The sequence below is a fragment of the Tyto alba genome, unplaced genomic scaffold (genome assembly GCF_018691265.1).
Source record: "Tyto alba isolate M040663 unplaced genomic scaffold, T.alba_DEE_v4.0 Super-Scaffold_27, whole genome shotgun sequence".
Classification (NCBI taxonomy): Eukaryota; Metazoa; Chordata; class Aves; order Strigiformes; family Tytonidae; genus Tyto; species Tyto alba.
The window spans coordinates 1,174,863-1,196,527 of record NW_024881301.1 but is presented as its reverse complement, the minus strand read 5'-3'; the positions used below and the strand labels follow the sequence as shown (position 1 = coordinate 1,196,527).

Here is a 21,665-nt window from a genome sequence, read left to right as displayed (position 1 = left end):
GATGGAATATTTCTCAGTGATGCTGGGTTTAGAACCAAAATAAGTCCACCTTTACTTATGAAGAATGATTATGAAAAGCGGTGCAGGTCCGGAGAGGTGAAAGGGCTGGAAGCAGTAGGTGGGTGATGCTGTGGCCAGAAGTTTCTGATCAAGGTCCAGACAGGCATCTGATTTCTTTCTCTAAAACAGGTCTATACCTGATGGCTCTGGTGACATGTAAGTGCTGAGTGTCCAGAGTCACCCGATCCAACAGGCATGCTCCAAGTAGTCCCGAAGTCCAGCAGGATCAAGATGCAACCGTATGCGGTTTCTAGCTGCTTTCTTTAAATATCCAGCCAGAAGTCATGCTGCTTCCCATTATTGGTTTAACAGACTACTGTTCACAATACTCGCTTAATAAAAGCAATAGTCACTCATCACTCCAACCTATTGCTCCCACAAGCCTGCCTTAACAGTGGTAGGCGAGATAATATGGCAGCCTCTCCTTCCCCTCCTGCTGAAGTAGGCTGCTGTTCAAAACCAACTCCAGATAGTGGCAAAGGAGAGTATGCAAAAAGGTTCCAGACCTCTGAGACTATGCAAAAAGGCCTTGAAGAAAAGATGCTCTCTGTGAGAGGAGAGACTTTTGGCTAAGTGTTGTGAGTTTACAGCCATTGATCGTTTAATAAAGTTCCTGTAGGTCACTGTCCACTCGTCACAGGGCCTTGAACTATTCCATCAGGATCTCTTCTTCAGCCACACAGGTGACACCCACAGCAAATTTTATATGTTGTCTTCCCTGTGCACAAAGGAGCCTGCCTGTTCTTCTGTAGAGCTCTCTGTGGATACAGAGCCTCAGCACCTTAAGACTGAAGTTCAAGAATTCGGGACCCAATCTTAATTTTGAGGCAGGTCCATCCTTTATGGGTTGTATCCCTCAGTTCTTCATGATGGTGAGACACTTTGCATTAAAAAAAAAAAAAAAGTGCCTGAGTTCATGAAAACTCTGATATTACAAAATAATTGTTACCCAGTACTCCTTAAAGTTTGAGCTTTTCCAATGAAGCTGCAAAATCCGTGAAAATACTAAGATGACAGAGACAAGTCAACTTTTGACAGGTGTCACCCCACTGTCAATAAAATAAAGTGCAACATGAGTTCAATAAATGTTATGGACTCTACTGCTAACTCCCTGACAAAAGCTATTGGCATATGACCAGCAAAAGATCCTTCAGGATACCCTAGTTTAAATCTAAACATCAGGCAAATTAAACCAGGCTTTATTCTAACAAAGCAAAAATATCAGCTTGTTAAAAAGTTAGTTATGAAGAGAAGCTTGAAAAGAATATTATGTAGAATATACTGAATATCATGTTCTCAATCTAATCATCTCCTAAGGTTTTTCTTAGCTCCTGGAGGAGATATTTTAGCAGTGGTTTTCCTCTGCATTGCTGTCTTTCAAAATGAGACTGCAGTCTGGTTCTCTTTCTCAACCCAGTTGCATTTGGATACCACTGATTGCAAACTGATACTTAAAGTGGTTTCAGAGTAGACCCATTGCTCCTTCCTTCTTAGTAATTAATTTAGGAAGACTTTTACTTACTTTAAGAATGTGTAAGAATGCAAGTTATACATCATTGCTTTAGTCCTTTACATGCCAGCTTTTATATTCTATTTTAAAAAGTCAATTGAATTTCATGTAATTTCAAGATATTTAGCAACTCTATTCATTTCTCATCTGACTTCTTACCTTTTCTTTCCCTTCCTCCTCAATCCCCACTGAATATCAGGGTCCTTCACAAACCATAACCATTTCTCCCCTGCCCACCCTCCCTCCCGTTAATAACTGGGAAGGGATGACAGGATTCGTCTTTCATTTCTCAGTAGCTGCTTATGAGCAATAGAAGAGTCCTACTGTCTTCAATCTCAAGGGTGCCTTACCTGCAAGCAGTCTGTACGAAAAATTCCTTTCTAGAGTGTATTTTAAGGATGGAAGTTTGCAGTAAGAAATTTCCGTGCCTCACTGAAAATTAGGGTAGATATAAAATGAGTGAATTTAGAAAATCCTCGACAGCTACAAATGGATTATGAAATGTGAATTGCTACATTTGGAAAGTAATACTGTGCGTGTCACCAAAGAATAATGTGGCACTGTTATAAAAACAATGCGGAAGCTAGTTTGCTAAGAATAGTAAATCAGGACTATTTTAAAACAGATTCCAAGAGAGATATGACTGCTTTGAGATCAAAGACTGACATAATCACAGAATTATTTAGGTTGGTTGAGTTGTTGTAAGTCATCTGGTCAAAATCCTGCTCAGAGAATGGCCAACATAAACCAAGTTGCTCAGGATTTCCCCAGTCAAGTACTGAATATATTTAAGAACAGAGATTTTTTAACCTCTCTAGCCAAGAGAAATAATTGAATTCAGTATTTTTCAAGTACTAAGAGACATCAAAGGTACATTGATACATCATGTCTTTGCCATAATGTCACAATATAGACATAATAAATAAATATTTCTGTAAGTCTAGTAAGGTACATACTCTGGATTTCAGCTGCAGAATACTTTGGGTTTTTTTTTAATAAAAATAGTTTATTTTTCAGGCAGTTGTGATTGAAAGTTCAAACTCTGAAAGCAGATGGAAGAGAAAAGCAGTGACCCATAATGTTCTATCTATTTAGCTGTAATGGAAGATGAATACTGTTTTGGACCTCTTCATTAAAATGCTGCAAATTTTATCCATTCAACTGTAATTTTTTCAAACGTAGCCCTCATGAGTCATTCAATATCCATTGAAAATCCTTTTAAAAAAAAAAAAAAAAAAGAAAAGAAAAATCTATGGCTTTCAGCATACTCTGATAGATTATATGGGGCTAGGAAGTATGAAATAAGCATAGATACATGTTTGATTACATAATAGCATTCAAGTAATTCGATTGACCTGCAGAATTACTTGAAACAAAAAAGAAAGTTCAAGCTAGGTGTTTCTGTATGAAATATGTTTCTGATAACATTTTAGAAGCATTTTTTCAACTTTTTTCAGTTAGTGTTTTTTTTCTATGTGATAGAGTTGGTGGTTGTCTACAGTTTTTAAATTGATTTTATATTGTCAAAAGCAAAGTCTTTTTTGTCAGATTTTATTCAAGATAGTGATTAATAAAAAATGACCAAAATGATTGTGAAAATATCTTGCTTTCATAATTCTGTGTTCTGTTCCTCCTACTTACGATAATTTCTTTTTATATATATATATATCTTTGAAATACACTTTGATTTAAAGAAAGATCGGAGGATAAGTGTTGTCTGATGGTCTGATGTTTCTGATAAGGAAGGAATCATAGTGTTATCCATACATGTCAAATTTATGGAGTAGTTTACAATTTTTTATTACATGATACGAATTTAATTGAAATCTAGACTGAAGTTTTACTGCATTGTTCATTTTTTATAGATGAAGAAAACTATAATTTTCTGTTTAGAAATGAAGCTTAATTAGACATATTGCTTAATGGTCTCAGAAACTGTGATTTCATTAGACAAAAGATTATTTGGTATAGCTAATGAATGATAAAATTACCTTAGGGATTATTCTTTATTGATTTGAATAAAAAATTTTTATACTGCCTGCTGTTTTGTTTCCCTGTTAATAACTGGCACCAGTAATGTTGATCCACCGAAGACATTTTGCAGATGCACCAAAACTTCTCATCTGTAGATTTTCATGTTCTATAGAAGAGCTGTGTGGCCTTCAGTTATTTCTTAATAACCCACCAGCAGATAAGACTTCTTCATTATTTCCCTTTTCTTTGTAAACTTTTCTGCTGTGCACTGATTGGCAGTTGCTGGAGATACTGATGTCCAGAAATTTTAATAAGAAAACTGAGTAATTAGCTTTGATTAAAAGTGACATCTATCCTCATTTATGGTTGTAGAGAAATTATGACTACACCATACCCAGCAGTGTCACGTATCACTTGCCATCATGTTCCTGATTGCTGTAGTTGTTAATCTTTGAAGGATTATATATATTATTATTTTTGAATTGGCTCTAATATTTGCTTCATTATGTGCATTTCTGTGATTGTGAAATGGATTCAAATAGTGTTTTAGCTTGTTGTAATAGTATAGTCCATCACTTAATGCTGTGAGTTCTTAGAAATCAGCAACTTTCCTTGAACATTTAACAATTATTTTCATAATAAAAAAAAGTTAGCTAACCACCAGTTGACTTTTCCTAGACCTTCTATCTCACAGCAAAATCATAGTACTTGTAAGGAAGGAAATAAAACCCATGTCACTACTCCTACTTCTTCAGTCACACTCTCTTCATTCAAAACAATTCATTAACAGAACATTGGTTATGAAAGCTGAAAACTAGTGGATTTATGTAGAAAACTGTATTGTTGAAAATAAAATTTCACCTATTAATCACTTCTTCTTCTTTCAGTTACATGCATTGACTTCTGAAAAAAATGAACAAATTACTAAAGGGCAATCTAGTTCTGGTCTAAATTTGTTCAAATCTTTTTGGTGTTTTTATTTATATTTATTATTCTGGGTAGTAATTATGTTCTCTGAGATCCCTGAGAAAGCCTTAAGAACACTTTATGCTTGCAGAAGTCTTTTTCTTTTGTTAATTATATAAGACAGAAAATAATTGTTTCTCAGTATACATAGCAGAAGTGGTTTTCCAAACATGAATAACTATTTCATCAATTTGTAAGTATTGCAATTTAAATGTCTAAGAATGGAAAGTAAAAGTTTGGCTCCCTAGTAGTTGTCACTCTGTAGCCATGAATAGCATTATTCCATAGAATTTTGATGGTGGTTTCATCAGAGGTTGAAGTATTTAAATATAGTATTTTAAGTCTAAACAGGCTTTTGTATGCTTACATGTATATAGCTGCACCACTCATTTTGTGAATTTGGGGTTCTTCCACTTTTATTGTTACTTTCTCCTTTGGATGGAGCTCAATAAGCAGAAATTTAGCAGGCTTTCAGGATGTCTGCAAAGCAGCTGCACGAGTAGCACGATCTCACAGAGACAGCCAGATCGCCTAAGCTGCACTAGTCCTGTCCAAGTTCTCCTTACCAGTCCTTTTCAGAGAAACAGAAAATGGAAATCAAAACGATATCTCGAATCAGTCATTGAAATCTAATTGGAAACTACTCCTGAGGTGAGTTAAGAATAATAGTAAATGTTTCCATAAGTGATTCACTCACACTGGTACCTTAAGAAAGATAAGTATGTCAGTTGTTTTCTCAGTGGCACCATCAAAAGTCTGAAAGACACTGTCTAGTGACTTGTAATATTCTGTTCTTTTCTTCATTCAGCATGTTTCAGTAGTCTAACCTGAGGTGACAAAGGTGAATGTGACACATGGTTCATCAGAAGGGAAAGGCCATGCCCTCCAGCCTGATGATCTGAAATATTTTTTTGTTTGACCCATTTGTATTTAGCTCCTGAAAAATACATTACACTTATGCTGTGTACATTTAGAAGAGGAAAAAAAAAAAGTCATTAGTCAAAATATAAGTCCTAAACACAGTCAATCTACTAGGCTTTAAAATAGATTATGTTTACGTTATTGCCATCTGAGTGTTGAGCTTTCTGTATTACACTGTTATCTGTTTAAATCCTCAAGAAACCCAGAAATTTTATCCTGGATTAAAATTTACAGCCCTCCTTGTGCCTACTCGTAAATTCAGTAGGTGAAAATGGACAGGCAGGAATTCAAATATGATCATATATCAAAATGTTTTTCCCAGTAAAAACCCCCAGAATCCTACTGAGTGCAGTTACACAATAGCAAAAAGAGGGGGGAATAATGACAGCGTGATATATAGTAATTTTTTTTTTAGTCAGGATGTATGTGAGACCTGCTCATTATCAAAGAGTTTGCTGAGAGCTGCTCTGCTGAGAGTGTCAGAGGTCTGAAGCTTCTCAGGCCAGCTGTAAAATGCCTGTGATGGCAGCTGGACTGCATCTCCCCAGTGATAAACCTGGCAGCCCAGTGAAGCCGCTCAGGGATGAGCTAAATTGCTCCAAAGGTGAGTTATGCGGCAGGTGAACAACAGAAGTCTCTGCAAGAAGAAGGGAGGCTCATTCAAGTGGGGAAGGCGATCACTCTAGGTAACACAAGGTAGATTTTTTCACCATTAGGTACCATACCTATTAATGAGGAAAATGCTTAACTCAATCCCATGTGGAATGTACACATCTCTTGTGCAATTCAGGGGGTTTACCATTTGCTGGCTAGCTAACCTAGTTGATGGTTATTTTTTTTTATTTACCCAGTCAATATCCTGCAAGCCAGGACTAGCATGAGCTATTTTTGTACTGATTTCTTCTAGTAATTCCATACGCACCCACAAATTAATAGAGGTTGGTGTCTAATACTGCAGTTTACATCCAAATCTATCTTTTTTAAATAGCTGCATACGGTCTTTCTTGGAAAAAGTCTTAACACAAGAGCGATTTACTTTCTAAATGCTAATCATCTCTATTAAAATGAACAAATCCAAATTGTAATGAATTTTAAATACATGCAATTGTTCATTGACTTGAATAATTTAAGGGAGGCAACCCCCCCCCCCCCCCCCCCCAAATTTTAACGTTGAGATTTTGACAAAGGCACACAGTTGCCCAATTAATATGCAAATTAACTCTGTCTTTAGAAGAATTTATTTCAATTAACAGATACTTAGAAGTCTTAAATAAGTAAAATGAGTGCTTTGAAATAAACTGTAGCTATTAACATGTAATATCAGATGGAAAATTGAATGGATGAGACAAAATGCTGTTCTCAATTAGTAGATTACAACAAGAAGAAGATTGTGAGAAACCTAGAAAAGCATAGTACAGATCTTTACCTGTTCAGAAAGCTGTCCTGTATCCGTATGTAGCCATCACTTTTCAAATCTGTGAAGGGAGGGAAGGTATGAAGCAGTCAGTGTAGTCCTGATTTCCGATAAGATCTGGTAGATCTCAGTGGATAGCTGCTAAGATTTCTCATGGAATGGTGTTGGATGTCATGTAAACTGTACTGCATGTTTTTCAAATGGTGCTGTCCAAAGAGAAAGATGTCTGCAGAGGTCCAAGCAAGTTTTGTTATCGTGAACAATTGTCTTCACTCTGACTATGATATTGTATGCTAAGAAAACAAAACTTGTTTTCAGTCTTTGATATCAGTTTTCAGGTGTCTGGAGTGTAAGGGAAAAGTCATATTCCATAACTAAGAAGTATTTTCTGCTTTCTCTGGTACTGTTTTCTTTAAGGCCCCTAAATATTTCCTTAAGTTTTGTGTGATTTTTTTTTAAATACAGAACAGGACATAAAACAAATAGAAAGTCTACACTTAGTCTTGTTCTGGTAACAAGATGACAACGTGAATAAGGAAATCAAGTTATGTGATATAAAATAAATGTGTAATTTTATAATCTACCATAATAATTTTATAATGTCCAATAATAAGTGAACTGCTTAGAGACTGAATAATCTTTTAGTAGGTAGGTGGTTCAAAAATATGAAATTGATCTTTGTCAGTGATACCTCTAAAGCACATAGGATAGAAAGGAGGAGATATGACAGAGGTGAACTGATGGGGGAAAATATTTTGCAAACAATCATTTTCTGGGTTTATGCATTAACAATTTTTCTTATTTCACAGAACCACAGAATGGTTAAGGTCATAAGGAACCTCTAGAGGTCATCTTGCCCAACCACCCTGTTCAAGCAAAATCACCTAGAGCAGGTTGCCCAGGACCATACCCATCCACAATTCAAAGCAAAAATAGTTCATTTCTAAATTGAGACAATTAGATATGAAAGTCAAAGAGGATATTTGCCAAAGTTGTTCCTTTGGTATTAATTTCATGGCATAATTTTCTGGAAAATACTGACCATTACGGATGCTTATTTGCCACAAAACATAACAAAGCAAATGAGGCTTTATTTTAAATCTAATCTGGAGCACATGTAAAATAACCTTTCATTAGCATTTGTCTTCAGTTTTATTGAGATTACTTCTCATATACAGACTGCCTTGATTTAGTGGACTTTGTGTAGAAAATAGAAAATGATTCACAGGAATTTAAAAAAAAAATTATGGCAAGATTATCAGTCTTTTCACAAAGCTGAAGGATAGGATATGAGATATTTTGATTACATTTACAGTAGAGCAAAATTTTTCTAACATTAATTCAAAATTGTATATGCTTAGTTCTGCTGTTGACTTTGAAAGAAAATTCTTACTCAGCATAAAAATTCTAGGCCTTTTAAATACAGGACTATTTTTGCCAATGATTGCATTACGATTACTTTATATTCCATTTTAGTGTGGTTTTATTGTTTTTCTTCTAACAATTGACTATAACGAAATTTGAGACTACCATACAGAGAAAATGATATGAGGTAGATAGGGTAGAGAGCATTATCTAAGTTCCTCATCCCTCATAATTTTTGCCCTGTTTTGTCTGACATACTCATTTGTCTTCTGACTCCATGTTTATCCTGTTGCCCTACAGCACTGTTTCACATAGTATGAGTATGAATGTGAGAATTCCAAGATAAAAAGCTGTCATTTCATCTGTTCTGATCTTTGAATCACCTCACTCATTTAATGTCACATACAGTTTACATTTCATTTGGGGAAATTTTCTTGTATTTTTATCTTACTATTCTTCCTAAAATATAGTAAAATTTGTGTAAAAACTCTGGAGAAGTCTTTCTGAAAATCAAGGCTTTTAAAGTCATTTTAACAATATGTTGGACTGATATGAAACATGGTAATTTATGGCAATTTATCTTGCTCGATTAGGTTGTCTGTGTGATTTAAGTACGTACTAAATCAGGAGATTATGGATTTTTGATTGAAAACAGTGTCCTGTTTTATTTATCACTTAGATATAGATTTGTTAAATTGTAGATGATTTAACTCATAAACCATAATAACTTATTGAATCTTTGTTACTGAACCAGCATCTACTAAGTTAACTAATTTGTGTCGCCATTTGATTTTGAAGAATGAGCTACTTCAGATGCATTAGAAACCAATACTTCAAAAATTATCTTTTAAGTGGAATGTTAACGCAAATAGCATCTGTTTTCCCTACCACCATGACGTTTGTTGATAATGATCAGTGGTTTATAACAACTTAGACAAACTTTTCTAAGATTAAAAAACTAACCTAGTTTTTAACTTTATAAAGGGGCTTGATATGCACTGTCAGTTTGTGATTCACATTTATTTCCATTCATCATGTGTCTGTTGTTGTAAACATCTCTGTCCATATGGAATCTCGTGAAATTCCATATTTTGGGCCAAGTCCACATGTACAGCATTGAGATATGTTCCAAAACTCACAAGTCAAATTTCATATTTATCCACTATTTAAATACTTATATACACATGAACTATTAGTTTGGAAGTTAAAGATCCCTTTCCATATAATTAATTTTCTTGCAGTTTTTCATAGTCAAAGCTTTTTTAGAAGTCAGAATGTTTACCAGTAACATAAATGTCTCAAGAACATGACCTCTTACCTCATAAATGAAAAATTTTCAAGTTTCTCAGCTTTAGTAAGTGAAAGTTACTATGTTTTATCTAACTTCACATATTCAGTGTGTTTAGATAAACTGAGACCACTTTAGGAACACTTAAGTAAAATATTTATCAACTCTTTCTTCAGTTTTGACCTGTTTTCCAGAATTTAGTGCATGCTATTTCAGTCCCCACATTTGACTATGCACATGCACTCAGACAACTTCGTAAGTGTTCCCAATTATAATCATACAGCCTTTGCTTACCAGTTCTTCTGTATGTTTAATAGTAGGTAATAAGTCTGAAAGAGAAATGCCTTTTTGTTAATAAAAACTTGGTACATCAGGTTGTCTGAAAAATCAATCTAATTTCTCCTCATGATCTACAGAGGGAAGGGAGAAATGTCTGAAAGAGCAATTGCCTTAAATTCCATGGCTGCTTTAATACTAAGGCAATCAGATGTGAAATATCAATACATCTACTCATCATGAGTGACTGTATCCTGTTATTCTGATGAATAGAAGTAGAAATGAAGAATGTGAAAAATGCTAACAGAAAACAGATTGCATACAGTGCTACAGTGATATTAAATATCATCAGGCAAGATGATATTGTACTGTGTGTCTGATTTTAATGAAACAAGTCAGGATAGAACCAAATCACTTCAGTTTAATTAATTTGAAAGCATAGATGTATCAATTTATATAAATTAGAGATCATTCATGTTCTTTCAGTTACAGAGAGGAAAACACACCAAACTTCTGCACACAGTAGTACAATTTTTTACACTAATTTTACTCTTCTGTGTAGCCCCTCTCAGTCACCGAGCTCTATAGATTCCTACCAAGTCAGAGGGATGTGGATCCATGCTTATCCTGCATTGAATAACATAGAAAACAGCAGAAATTAGGGAAATCTGAATAAACATTGAAATGAAATAATTTAAAACTTCCCTTCCTGTATCTGCCTGTTTTTTGTTTTTGTTTTTGTTTTTTTTCCTGACTATTTCTTCATTCAGGAATGAATGAGATTTCAGAGAACGTTCCTTTTTAGTTATTGCATGACAGTATAGTGTTGATAACTCTGCTTGATTCTTGAGTACTGTGGTAAAGCTCTGTCTCCTTTTTGAGTTTTATAAACTTGTTTAATCACCAAACCAGGAGATACTTAAACACATGTTATTCATTAGACCCAAGACTATATTACAGCATTAGTGTTTGCTATTGGCAAAATATTTAAATGTTGATGTCTCACTATAAGTGTTAGAGAAATGGACCTTCTCCCTGTCTCTGTTTATAGACCATAAAATATCTAATAAACTGTGATGGAGAGCAATATTGTAGATTTCATACATGGGGATTTGAAGAAGTCATTAATTTTCAGTGTGTTACAATACAATCCAACAGAAAAAGAATTAAAAAACAAGACCAAATTTAAACCAAAACAAAAAAACAGACATCATCCCCCATTTATTTTAATGTATAGTCCATGAACTGTTGCTGAAATTCCTCTTCCCAACGGTAATGAAATAGACTTGTGTAAATAATTTTTTTTTCTTTAAATATGTGACACACAGAATCTTGAAGGATAAAAAATGCAGTACAAACATTCATTTTAGGTAAATTTATACCATTGGTAAACTTACTAACTGTCCTGGTTGATCTCAGAGGGCAATGGAGCACCACACAGCCTCTCACTCCTCCCTTGCTCCCAGCGCTGAGAAGCAGAAAATAAACAAAGGCTTGGTATTTGTGATAAGGACAGAGGGATGAATCACGCATTACAGTCATGGACAAAAGACAGACTCGTTAGGGGAAGAAAAAAAGAAGATACATTTATTACAGACACAACAACACTTAACAGAGTAGAACAATGAGAAGCATTGCCACATCTTGAGAACACCTTCCCCCCACCCCTCCCTTCTCCCCAGGCTCAGCTCTGCTCCCGATATCTCTACCTCCTCCCCCAGCGGCTCAGGGGCAGGGAATGGGGTTGCAGTTAGTGCCGCTGCTTTTTCCTTCTTAGGTGGGGAGAAGTTCTGGAACTTCTTCCCCCTGCTCCAGCGTGGTCCCCCTCTCACAGGAGACAGTCCTCCACAAACTTTCTCCAACTTGAGTCCCTCCCATGGGCTGCAGCGTTTCCCTAGCTGCTCTTGTGTGGGACACCAACTTTCTCCAACTTGAGTACTTCCCATGGGGTACAGCCCTTCCTGAGCTGCTCCAGTGTGGAACACCCCCACAGGTTGCAATCCTCCCTGCGCCGAATTACAACAGCGGGTGCTGCTTCTTCCCCCAGAGCGTCCTGGCCTCCTTTGGGTGTAGTCACCTGAGACGGCATGCTGGTACCTGCTCCACTGTAGACCTCCATGGGTGGCAGGGGGGCCGCCTTGCTGTCTCACCACAGGGTACAGGGAGGGTCTCAGCTCCAGCGCACCTACCCCCTTTCCTCCTCTGTTATTCCACTGACCTTGGTGTTCACAGAGGTGTTGCAACTCCTCCACATAACTCTACCTTGTCCTCCCAGGTCCCTTATTAAATGCGTTATCACAGAGGCTCAGCTAATTGGCTTGGCCTTGGTGCAGAGGTGGGTCTGACTTGGAGCCAGGAGACCTTTGAGAAGCTTCTCACAAGGGCCACTGTAGCCCCCTCCCCTGCTACTAAAAACCCCACCACTCACTCAAACCCTAGACACTAACTCATTGACTATTAATATGACTAGGGTTTTTTTGTAAACTGCTTTCCTTGTTCATTACTGACATTTAAGACAGAGAATGCCCCATGCGTAGTTAATGTAGAAATCAGTACCACAAAGAGATTTAAAAATAGATCTATTCCATTAGCAGCACTGTATGAAATATGGGTTGATCTATTTTCCATAGCATTAGTGTACCGGTGCATACTGGAAATTGTATTTTATTACTCATGGCATGGTTATTAATCAAAAGCTGCATCATGTGTCTACTCACTCTGCAGATGTTCTCCAGAAGTCAGTGTAGTGGTGACTCATACTCTGTTACTCTTTAAGGATTTGATATTAAATTACTCAAATTTAATAGATGGATAGGTAGGGAATTAGATCCTAAAATGGGTTTGAGTAAGTTCTAGTTCATACATCTATGTCAGAAGATCAAGTAATGGTAAGAGTTGACAGCATTCTGGTTACTTCTTAGTTTTAGACGAAGTCTGTTCAGAATAGTGTCTGAAAACAGTCTGTGTAATTTTCTATTTCTAAGCAAGGATGTTCAAAACACCTACATAGGGATTTTCAGAGGGAAAAAAAGAAAGCTTGTCATTATTTGGAAATAAAATTTGTAAGTTCATATTGTTTAATGCATAACTGTGAATTTGTATGGGGAGACTATATTAACATTGCAGTGTAACAACAGTTACTTGATTTTTTTATTCCTGCCTGATAGTTCCTTACATTTCACTTTCATAATATGTCTCTGACATGATCTGTTGGCAAGTGTATAGAATTACTTCAGGGAGCTTTTAATGAGCTAGTAGACCTTTAACATCCACTGAGTATGTGGTTTAGCTTTTTTGTTGTTGCTAGTACAATAAATATTTGTTCTGATGTTTTTGGATTGCCATAACAGGCATCTTTTATACAGCTACGTGATTTTAAATAAACTTCCAATACACCATATTATCCCAGTAGTTCAAGGTTTGTAGCTATGTAAAATATGACAGGCATCATCTTACTTGCATGAAATATTTGCGATTCATTTGAAGTGTCTGTGGAAGTTGTCAACACTATTGATTTTTCTGTCAGATAGTCTACATGGGCTGGACAGAAGAACGGGAACAAGACTCCCTTCAGGATCGAATGTACACACCAAAGTTTCTAGCACTGAGGGGATCTTCCCTGTATAAATTTATAGCACCTCCAGTAAGTATATTTCTCATGCTTAGTGAGAATAAATGTTATTAAATTAAATAATTTAATGTAATATGTACCAAGCTTTCACAATGAGATGTCACTGATTGGGCTAACAGGATTGCAATTTACAGCACTGAAAAGTTCCAGAGTATTTTGTATAGAAGTTATAGAAAATAGCTGTTCATCAGATGGTTGGGCATGTAACAAGAATTTATTTTCCCCCACTTACCTGAGCACTTACAAAAATACAAGAGAAATCTACTTTTGCTAAAAGGGGGCTTTTTATTTTCCTTTAGAAGACAGAACAAGCCCGAAGCAAGATGGTTAGATTTAAACTCAACTATCATTCTAGTCAAACTGCTGACATTTGGGGAAATATCAAGGCTTTTTACATGCTGTGAAACTGGCAATAGTTCTGTATTTAGATTTCATCCGGAATGTAACTTTTATGCAGTTTGGGACCACCAGAAGGAACGTAGGGAAGCAAATTGAACTGTTTAGTTTAAATATATTAATTGGAATCTGTCTGGCAACATTGAGCAAAATTTTAGCTGTTGTCTCATACTCAGCAATTTCCTTTCATGGTTTTATGGTACATTTAAACTACAATAAACAGAGATATCCTCTAGCTAACTTTTAAGCCAGTAGCTGAGGAGCCACTAGCAGTTCCATACTGGCATCAGGGAGGGTTTTGTGGATCCAATTGTTCTGTTTAGTGAGTGACCTTCCTGACTGCTGCTAAACCCTGTGTTGCCAGATCCAGACTTTAGCGCCTTCCTACCTGAATCATAGAATGATGGAAAGGTTTGGGTTGGAAGGGACTTTTAAATGTCATCAAGTCCAACCCCCCTGCAATGAGGAGGGACGTCTTCAACTAAATCAGGTTGCTCAGAGCCCCATCCAACCTGAGTTTAAATGTTTCCAGGGATGGGGTATGCTCTCCAGACAGCCTGTTCCTGAGGTAGTTCAAAGCCAGCTTGCAAATCTGTGCATCAGTCACTATTCACGTTTGTTTAGCAAAGTGTTTAAGAGCATGTGAAAGACATGAAGAATGAAAGTAAGTGTGAACTGAAAACTCTGTGTGTTCAATGTTGGTATGCTAGTTCACTGGTATGGGAGTTTGGCTCTCTCATGGGTAGTAATGGAAGTTTGACTTTTGTTGGTGGATATTTTTCAGGATCGGATTAAAATGTCAGATTATGCTGTCAAGCACCTTAATTCAAGAGCAGCTTTCCTGGCTTTGACAGACCCACCTGAGCATTTGCTGCTTGTCAAGTAAAGCCACTTCCATTCTAGACACTAGATAGAAGCAGAAACAATGTTAAGAGCTCCCGTTCGTTGTGGAAGAGGAAGATTGTGCTTTTGTAAGCACTATGAAAGGAACTACAAACCTCTTCACTGAGGATTCAATCATATGTTTGCAGGAGTAATATGCTACTGGTGGGTAAATGGGTAATGGGTGAAGATTAATGGGTGTGGGAGGAACATGTTTGTAATAGGGCTGTGAAACACAGTGATGTGAGTTAGGGCAGTTTTGGCAAGCTGCTGCCGTACGAGACAAGCAACTGATCCTTGAAGTCTTTTTAGGTCTCGTTTCAGCTGAGCTGCAAGCATAACATGATTTTGTCTTGCCAGATTCTGTTTCTTATTCTAAAATAGAAAGATAGATCAAACAGGGAGAAAAATATTTTCTCTCCATGGAGTAGGAGGGAAGCAGAAAGACAAACATGCTTCTTAAAGGACAAACAGAGGAAGCGTTCCTATAGAGCTACATTAAAACCATGTAATGTGTGTAATAACTGCACACCTATATACCCAACAAAATTATCTTTTTATCAAGGGCGGCAGTAGAGCTTTTAAAAGGACTTCTAAAATCCTATTTTCTATATTCAAACTTTTACACATCCAGTTATTTTGCTATTCTGCAGGTATATGCATTCATCTATTCCAGGGGTTATGAAAGACTAAGAACAAACGTTCAATGCTGCAATTTCAGAGCTTCTACTTATGAGATGTGCAAAGTGTAGTTATAAGAAGAAAACCAGTTTTAATTACATTTACAGTGTAAACTCCCTGGATTAAGTTGTTTTCTGAACAGTGATGTGCTGCCAACTTCTTAACCAGAAAATCAAATGGAAGTATTTCCCTGGTCTTTTCCACAATCTAACACATCAGGGAAGCATGTGTTTAAACAGTGTATGTCAGCAGCCTCCCTCTGCCTCTTTCTTTTGTATGTTTGATCAATAGCACTTTTACTTTCCATGCTCAGATAAATGAGCAACTCTAATGTATTTTATTTGCATTTTGAAAGCTTTAAACATTTTTTTTTCTTTTTCTGTTATTTCCTGGCACATTTTCTCCTTTAGAATTATTAAGTATGGCAAGTCTGGTGAGGTTCCCTCTCTTACAGCTCGTAGTTGGAAGTCTCAGAGAGAATGGACTTTAACTGAGAAAGATCTGCTGACACCTTTTCTCTTGCTATTCAAGCTTTTAAGTTGAAATATTAAAAGTGAACAGGGCAAGCAATTTCTATGCGTGTCTTAATTCTACATTTGCTTTTGCTTTGCACATATCTTAATATAGAAAGAGTTTTGTTTTGAACTGAAAAGAAGTCTCTTCATAAATACAAACAAAAGCATAAAACTAGGGGAGAAGGCGGAGCTCTGATATTTTTTAACAAAGCATGGAGCCTAAACTAAGTTTTTAAACACAGCTCCAAACGTCTTTGTGCTTCAGCAGCAATAGTAACTACTTTTCCTCATGGGGCAATATGACCAGCTTGTGTGGCTGGTGTTTTGGGCTCAGTGGACCTGTAGCAAGATTTCTCCCCTCATTTCTCTGTTCATGGTAAGAAAGTTAATTTTTTGTCTGCAGTAGAAAGAGCAGTTTTATTGTTTGTTGTTTTTTTTTGTTTTTTTTTTTTTCCCATTAGTTTTTCCCTGACAAAAACATTTTACATGTTGTTCATCACATCTCTGAATAGCTTCTTAAAACTCAGACATAAAGATTGTATATTTCCAATATTTTTCTCTTCCTCATTCCTTATCAAACAATTTGTTGTCTCAGTATTTAGTCATTCCTTTCCTTAGAAATCTGATTTACTACCTATACTTCAATAAGATAGTGAAAACTGAGTTTGAGGGTGACTGAATATAAATAAATTTCTAATAGAAGATGAACTGTGATACTGTTTTTGAAGTTTTGATTCCTGACTGTGATTTCCTCAAAGGATTTTCAATTACAGTAGTGCTTGTAACTAAAAATTAGTTAGGGATAGAATTTTCTCATACAACACCAAATTAATTTTGATCAAGAAAGGCGTCTACCAAGGCATCCATACCCATAGATGCTTCTCAGACATTTTGTGTTTATTAATGATTGTTTTCTCTTTAGATAAAAGATAAATGGGTCTCCTATAATATTTTCTTCATATGCTGCAAATACAATTTTATGATATATTTTTCAAATAACTTTATGTTCTTGAATCTTGAAAACAAAATTTCTGTTTTCATCAACCTCTTCATCTTCTCTAACAATTGTAAAGATACAGCTATCTTCCTTTGGGTCTGGGACACTGTTCAAAACATTTTACCATTAAGATTATTTTTGTTTTCATATACAGCCTCAATTTTCATTCTATTTTGTGTATTCTTCTGTCTTTTCAGACTGTGAATACTTCTCCTCTTTCCTTCTCACAGTTTTCTTGGAAAGTTATTTATAGATTGGTCTGATATTGCCTTGACTCTTCCCTTACCAATATATTCATCTATCTCTTTCAGTCTTATTTAAGCCTTAACCCTTACCCTTGCATGATTTTATTGAACTCTCTTATCTATGCATTTTTTTGTGTGAAATAGATGCTTATAATTAATACTGTTAAAACCGGTTGTCAAATGCTAAGACAAAGAGAAGAAATAGACTATTATTCAAATCTTTGTTAGAATTTAGGAGCAGATTAATCTTGGTAAGAAGAAAGAAAATCTGTATGTGCCTCTGTTGTTTCTTGTAGTTTTTTCCCCCTGTATTTCAAGGCATGTGGGGTAAGTGTCTGGGACATTACAAGGTCGGAGACGTTGGTTTTGTGGATTTGCAAACAGTGTAGGCGACTGGGAGCAAATTGTGTCATGCAGTTGCAAGGAGGGAAGTGGTAGGAAACATGCCTTCTTATAGTCAAAGCTCTGTGAGAGGAATTCGAGAGCTACATCGTCTCCGGATGTCAGTGCAACCCCCAGAAGTTCCCGGGGGAAAGCTCATCATTCAGCGTGGAGCAGCCTGCATGCGAAGGCACTCTGTTGTAAACACAAGGAGACTGGCAGGACATCTCCTAAGCGCTGCCTGGATGGAACAGTCTGGTCCCTGCTGTTATTGCTCTAAGGCAGTGCTTGGTTTAGGGATAGATTTTTATTTTTTTAATAAACTGAGTTATTAAAATAAACAAAAATAACTTTATTTTCCTGTTTGTTTTGTTTGTTTGTTTTTTTCCAAGGTCACAACCTGGGATTGGACACGAGCTGAGAAAACATTTTCAGTTTATGAGATAATGTGCAAAATTTTCAAGGTATGATGAGAAAGTATAAAATAAATTATCACCTTGTCAGACACTAGAGCATAACACTGCAACTAGAAACTGCATGTGACCCTCTTGCAGAAAGGCATCATACTTTTTCCCTTTGAAGTCAATATTAGAAGTCCTGGTGTCAATAGTGACAGAGCTAAACTAGAAGGCATGGCAAAATTGGAAGTAAACTGATTTTGGCTAGGAAACTATTTTATTTCTCCATAATGCTATATAGGATTTATAGCTTTACTTTAATATCACATTTAACCAGTAAAACATCCCTTTTTATAACTGAAGAGATAAGGGAATAGTGATCAATTTTGTTGCTTTCAAATATGTTGATGTAACTAACAGTGGCTGAAATGTAAGATATCATTGAGATTAGTCCTTAAAATACGCAATACCATTCTGAAAACTTTTGTTTAACTTTTTCCAAATTTCTTCAGTTTGTCTTAACTGTAATAAATGGGAAAAGGTACTGAAATATGTTTAGAAAGTTAAAGCTATGAGTAGCAAATTGAATAAGGTCTTTATTGTACACTGCATTAAATTTTTAATTCTGAATTCATTCAGAATTAATATATGTGGTCTCGCTGTTTTAAAAACAGTGAAAAGCAGTTTTCCAGATACCTAGCATTTCTCAATCTAAAACATGAAGAAAGGAAAAGGAGAGGGAAAAGAGATTAAAAAAATTTGTCTTTTTACATTCATCTGAAGTGATGTCCTGTTGGTTTGGGGATTTTTGGGGTCAAAATTATGTAAAAGATAATTTGGTCTTTTCTGAAGTTTCATCTAGGCAGAGGTAGACTAGTATCAAAAAGAAGTATTAAAAACCATATTTTTAAAAAGTGTTTCCCATTGGGAAAACGTTGTACTGACATACATAGTGTATTTCTTAGATTTGTATGTCACAGGTGCACTATACTTTGCTTAGGGAGGCAGATTACAGATGGAACAGCTCAATAAAATTCAGAAACTTTTTACATCAGAGACTTCAAAAATAAGAAATCAAATTTATAGTCTAAAAAAACCCCCTCTCTGCTAACAATCTAGAACAGAAAAGCAAAAGTAGTTCTTTTACTGCAACATTGGCTGCAATGTCTGAAGTCTTCATCAAGGAGTAGAACATCCCAAATGCAACATGTCCCACTCCTGTGGTATGTCCTTTAACTACCAAGTGTGTGCAAACATGGACTCTTTAGTAGTGGTTATGTATGGAGAAAAATAACGGGAAAAATTAGTCACTCTGTGAAGACATGGCACTGATGGTATAATACAAATAATGCTCTTAGATCACAGTCAGGCTTTGAAAGAGATGAAAAATCTCACTTGTGACATGCAAAATTATTCTTTTTTTTTTTCTTTTTCTTGTAACTTCATATTACTTCAGGCCTTGAGCCTGAAAAACAGCAAGCACCAAGGTAGTTCTTTTCTGAGAAGTAAGCCTGTTAGAGCCAGGACAACTCTTCCTTGTGACTTATCCAAAGTTTTTATTATACTGTTTGAATAGAAAATTACAGGGTTTATGCCATATAGTTTTCTGTAATTTTAAGGTCCTTTTCTTTTAATTTCTTCTACCATTTTACTTTGCTGATATTCTTCTCATTCACTCATCTTTAACCATATTTCTCTTCTCAGCCACACAGCAGTAGTTACAGATAAGGAATCAGTACACAAAGCAGTAAAACCTAAAATAATGCCTTCCTGACACTGTTGTGTAAAAGCACAGAAAATACTACATAGATACTTTTTTTTTTTTCTTATAATCCAGCTCTCCAAACTGTCTTGAAAGACTTATAGATCCTCCATTCTCAATCTGTATTAACAGAGGATGTCCCAGTAGAGAGACAATTCCAGTTTAAGTGATATAGGAATATAATTTATGTGTTTATCATGTTATTCATATTCAGTTATTCATTTATTGTCTGTAAACATGGTCATGCTTATAAAGTGTTGAAATGTTTCAAGTAGGTTCTTTAGCCAACTAAAACCTGTAAATAATAAAAAATGGAAGTAAAAAAATCATTACAATGAAATTACAGTTTCTGACATTGGAGTATTAGTCTTCATCATTCTAGTTTTTCTACAGCAGGTACTATAGAACTTAACCATGGTTCCACTTAATATAAAAGCAAGTAAAACCAAGAAAACCAGATTCCCATTACTACTACTACACTGAACATCTGTGGAGACTTAAGGTTTTGTTCAGCTTTTATGCTGGCATCATAAATGTCTCCATTTTAGCAGTGTGTGTTTCTAGACACGTTTGTACAAACCCCATGGATATTACTGACGCAGAGGCAACTTTAAAAAAAAAGCTACTCTGGTGCTCTGTGATCACCTTCAAACTTCTTCTCTTTTATAGTACTTCACATGCTACTTTCATTGCAAGTTTGTTTTCCTTGGAGAATGCATTGAATGGCAAAAGGGCAAGCTAACAGGGTTTGAAGCGATTATATTCTCAGAGATTGATAGATAGCACCATATCTCAGGAAATCTAATGAAAAAAATGAGGAAAAGAAGCCTGGGCTCTTCTACCACAGAGGGTTCCCTCTCCTGCGCTTCCTGTTTTCCATGGCAGAGTCTGAGTTCATGTCATTCTTTTCAGGAAAATTGAGAAGATAGAATTATTTTGTGTTTCTGCTTCAGAAGAGACAATCATATGTCATTGGGCAGAGATAAATCCAGGAAGATAGTAATGCCTGTTTGCAGGACAATATCATCACTCAGTTTTTCTTAAGTGGGTTTGGTTCCATATTCTTGGCTAAACTCAAATTTGCAGTCCACGCTTCACTAGGAGTAAATATCACAGAGCATTGCCAGATGGTGGAACACCATAATTTATATTCTTAATTTATTTTAGAATGATCACTACTATGGATTTTGAGCCAAATGGACAGTGTAGCACTCTCCCAAACAGTTCTTCACATAGCTTGAGAGTTACCATGGACAAAGGAGCATTTGTAATGAGCTGTTGCATGTGAGCACCCTCTTTTAGGGGGATAAAGAGTTTCATAGAATGAATGTGTTCTGCTCCTTGCAATCTGGCTGTAGTGTCAACAAACAGTCCCATACATGTTTAATTTGTTAGTATAGATATAGCTTCTGTGGCTAATATTCACTTTAAAGTAGAAGGGCTTGCAAGTGGCCTGTGCTAACCTTCATACGAATTTGTCCAGGAGTGAGACGTAGTGCTTTAGAATTAATGTTTCCAAAGCACATTTCCTGCTATGCTGATCAGGCTGTTGGGTGTCCTGAGAAGGCACAGAAGATTTATCATCTGCATGCAGGACTGAGCGTGTTGGTCAGGGCTGCCACAAAACCTCTGTAGAGCCAGAAAAAACATGGGTCTTGGGTCATGTCTTCTTTGTCAAAGTGAATTACTAATGTTATCACAACACTTACTAATCAAAATGTATCTGCATTACATGGCTTTCTTAGACTGGAGTGAGATCTTTCAAAAACTTTTTCCATAGTTAGACTTATTAGAAACTAGGATGCAACTTTCACCTAAGCTTGCTGTTGTTTGCTGCTGCTGTATACTGGCAGCTTCAGTAACTGTCCCTTGTGCCACAAGGACAAGACGTTACTAAATCTGTCTGAAAGCATTTTTTCTCCTTCTTCCACTCCTTAATTCAGACTAAAATTCTGATGAACTTCACAAGAACAGTTTTGATTAGAGAGACTTATTACCTTAAA

The 21,665-nt window shown here is 36.0% G+C and overlaps 1 protein-coding gene across 5 annotated transcripts in view; it reads left to right on the top strand.

The window, feature by feature from the left end:
* SNTG1 (syntrophin gamma 1) overlaps window positions 1–21,665 on the top strand; it is a 347,402-nt gene that overhangs the window by 280,417 nt on the left and 45,320 nt on the right. For all 5 annotated transcript variants that reach the window (XM_033001088.2, XM_033001087.2, XM_033001090.2 and 2 more), the window contains 2 exons: window positions 13,301–13,417; window positions 17,895–17,966. In XM_033001088.2, the coding sequence (XP_032856979.2) occupies window positions 13,301–13,417; window positions 17,895–17,966 (189 nt within the window). The remainder of the gene's footprint in view (window positions 1–13,300; window positions 13,418–17,894; window positions 17,967–21,665) is intronic.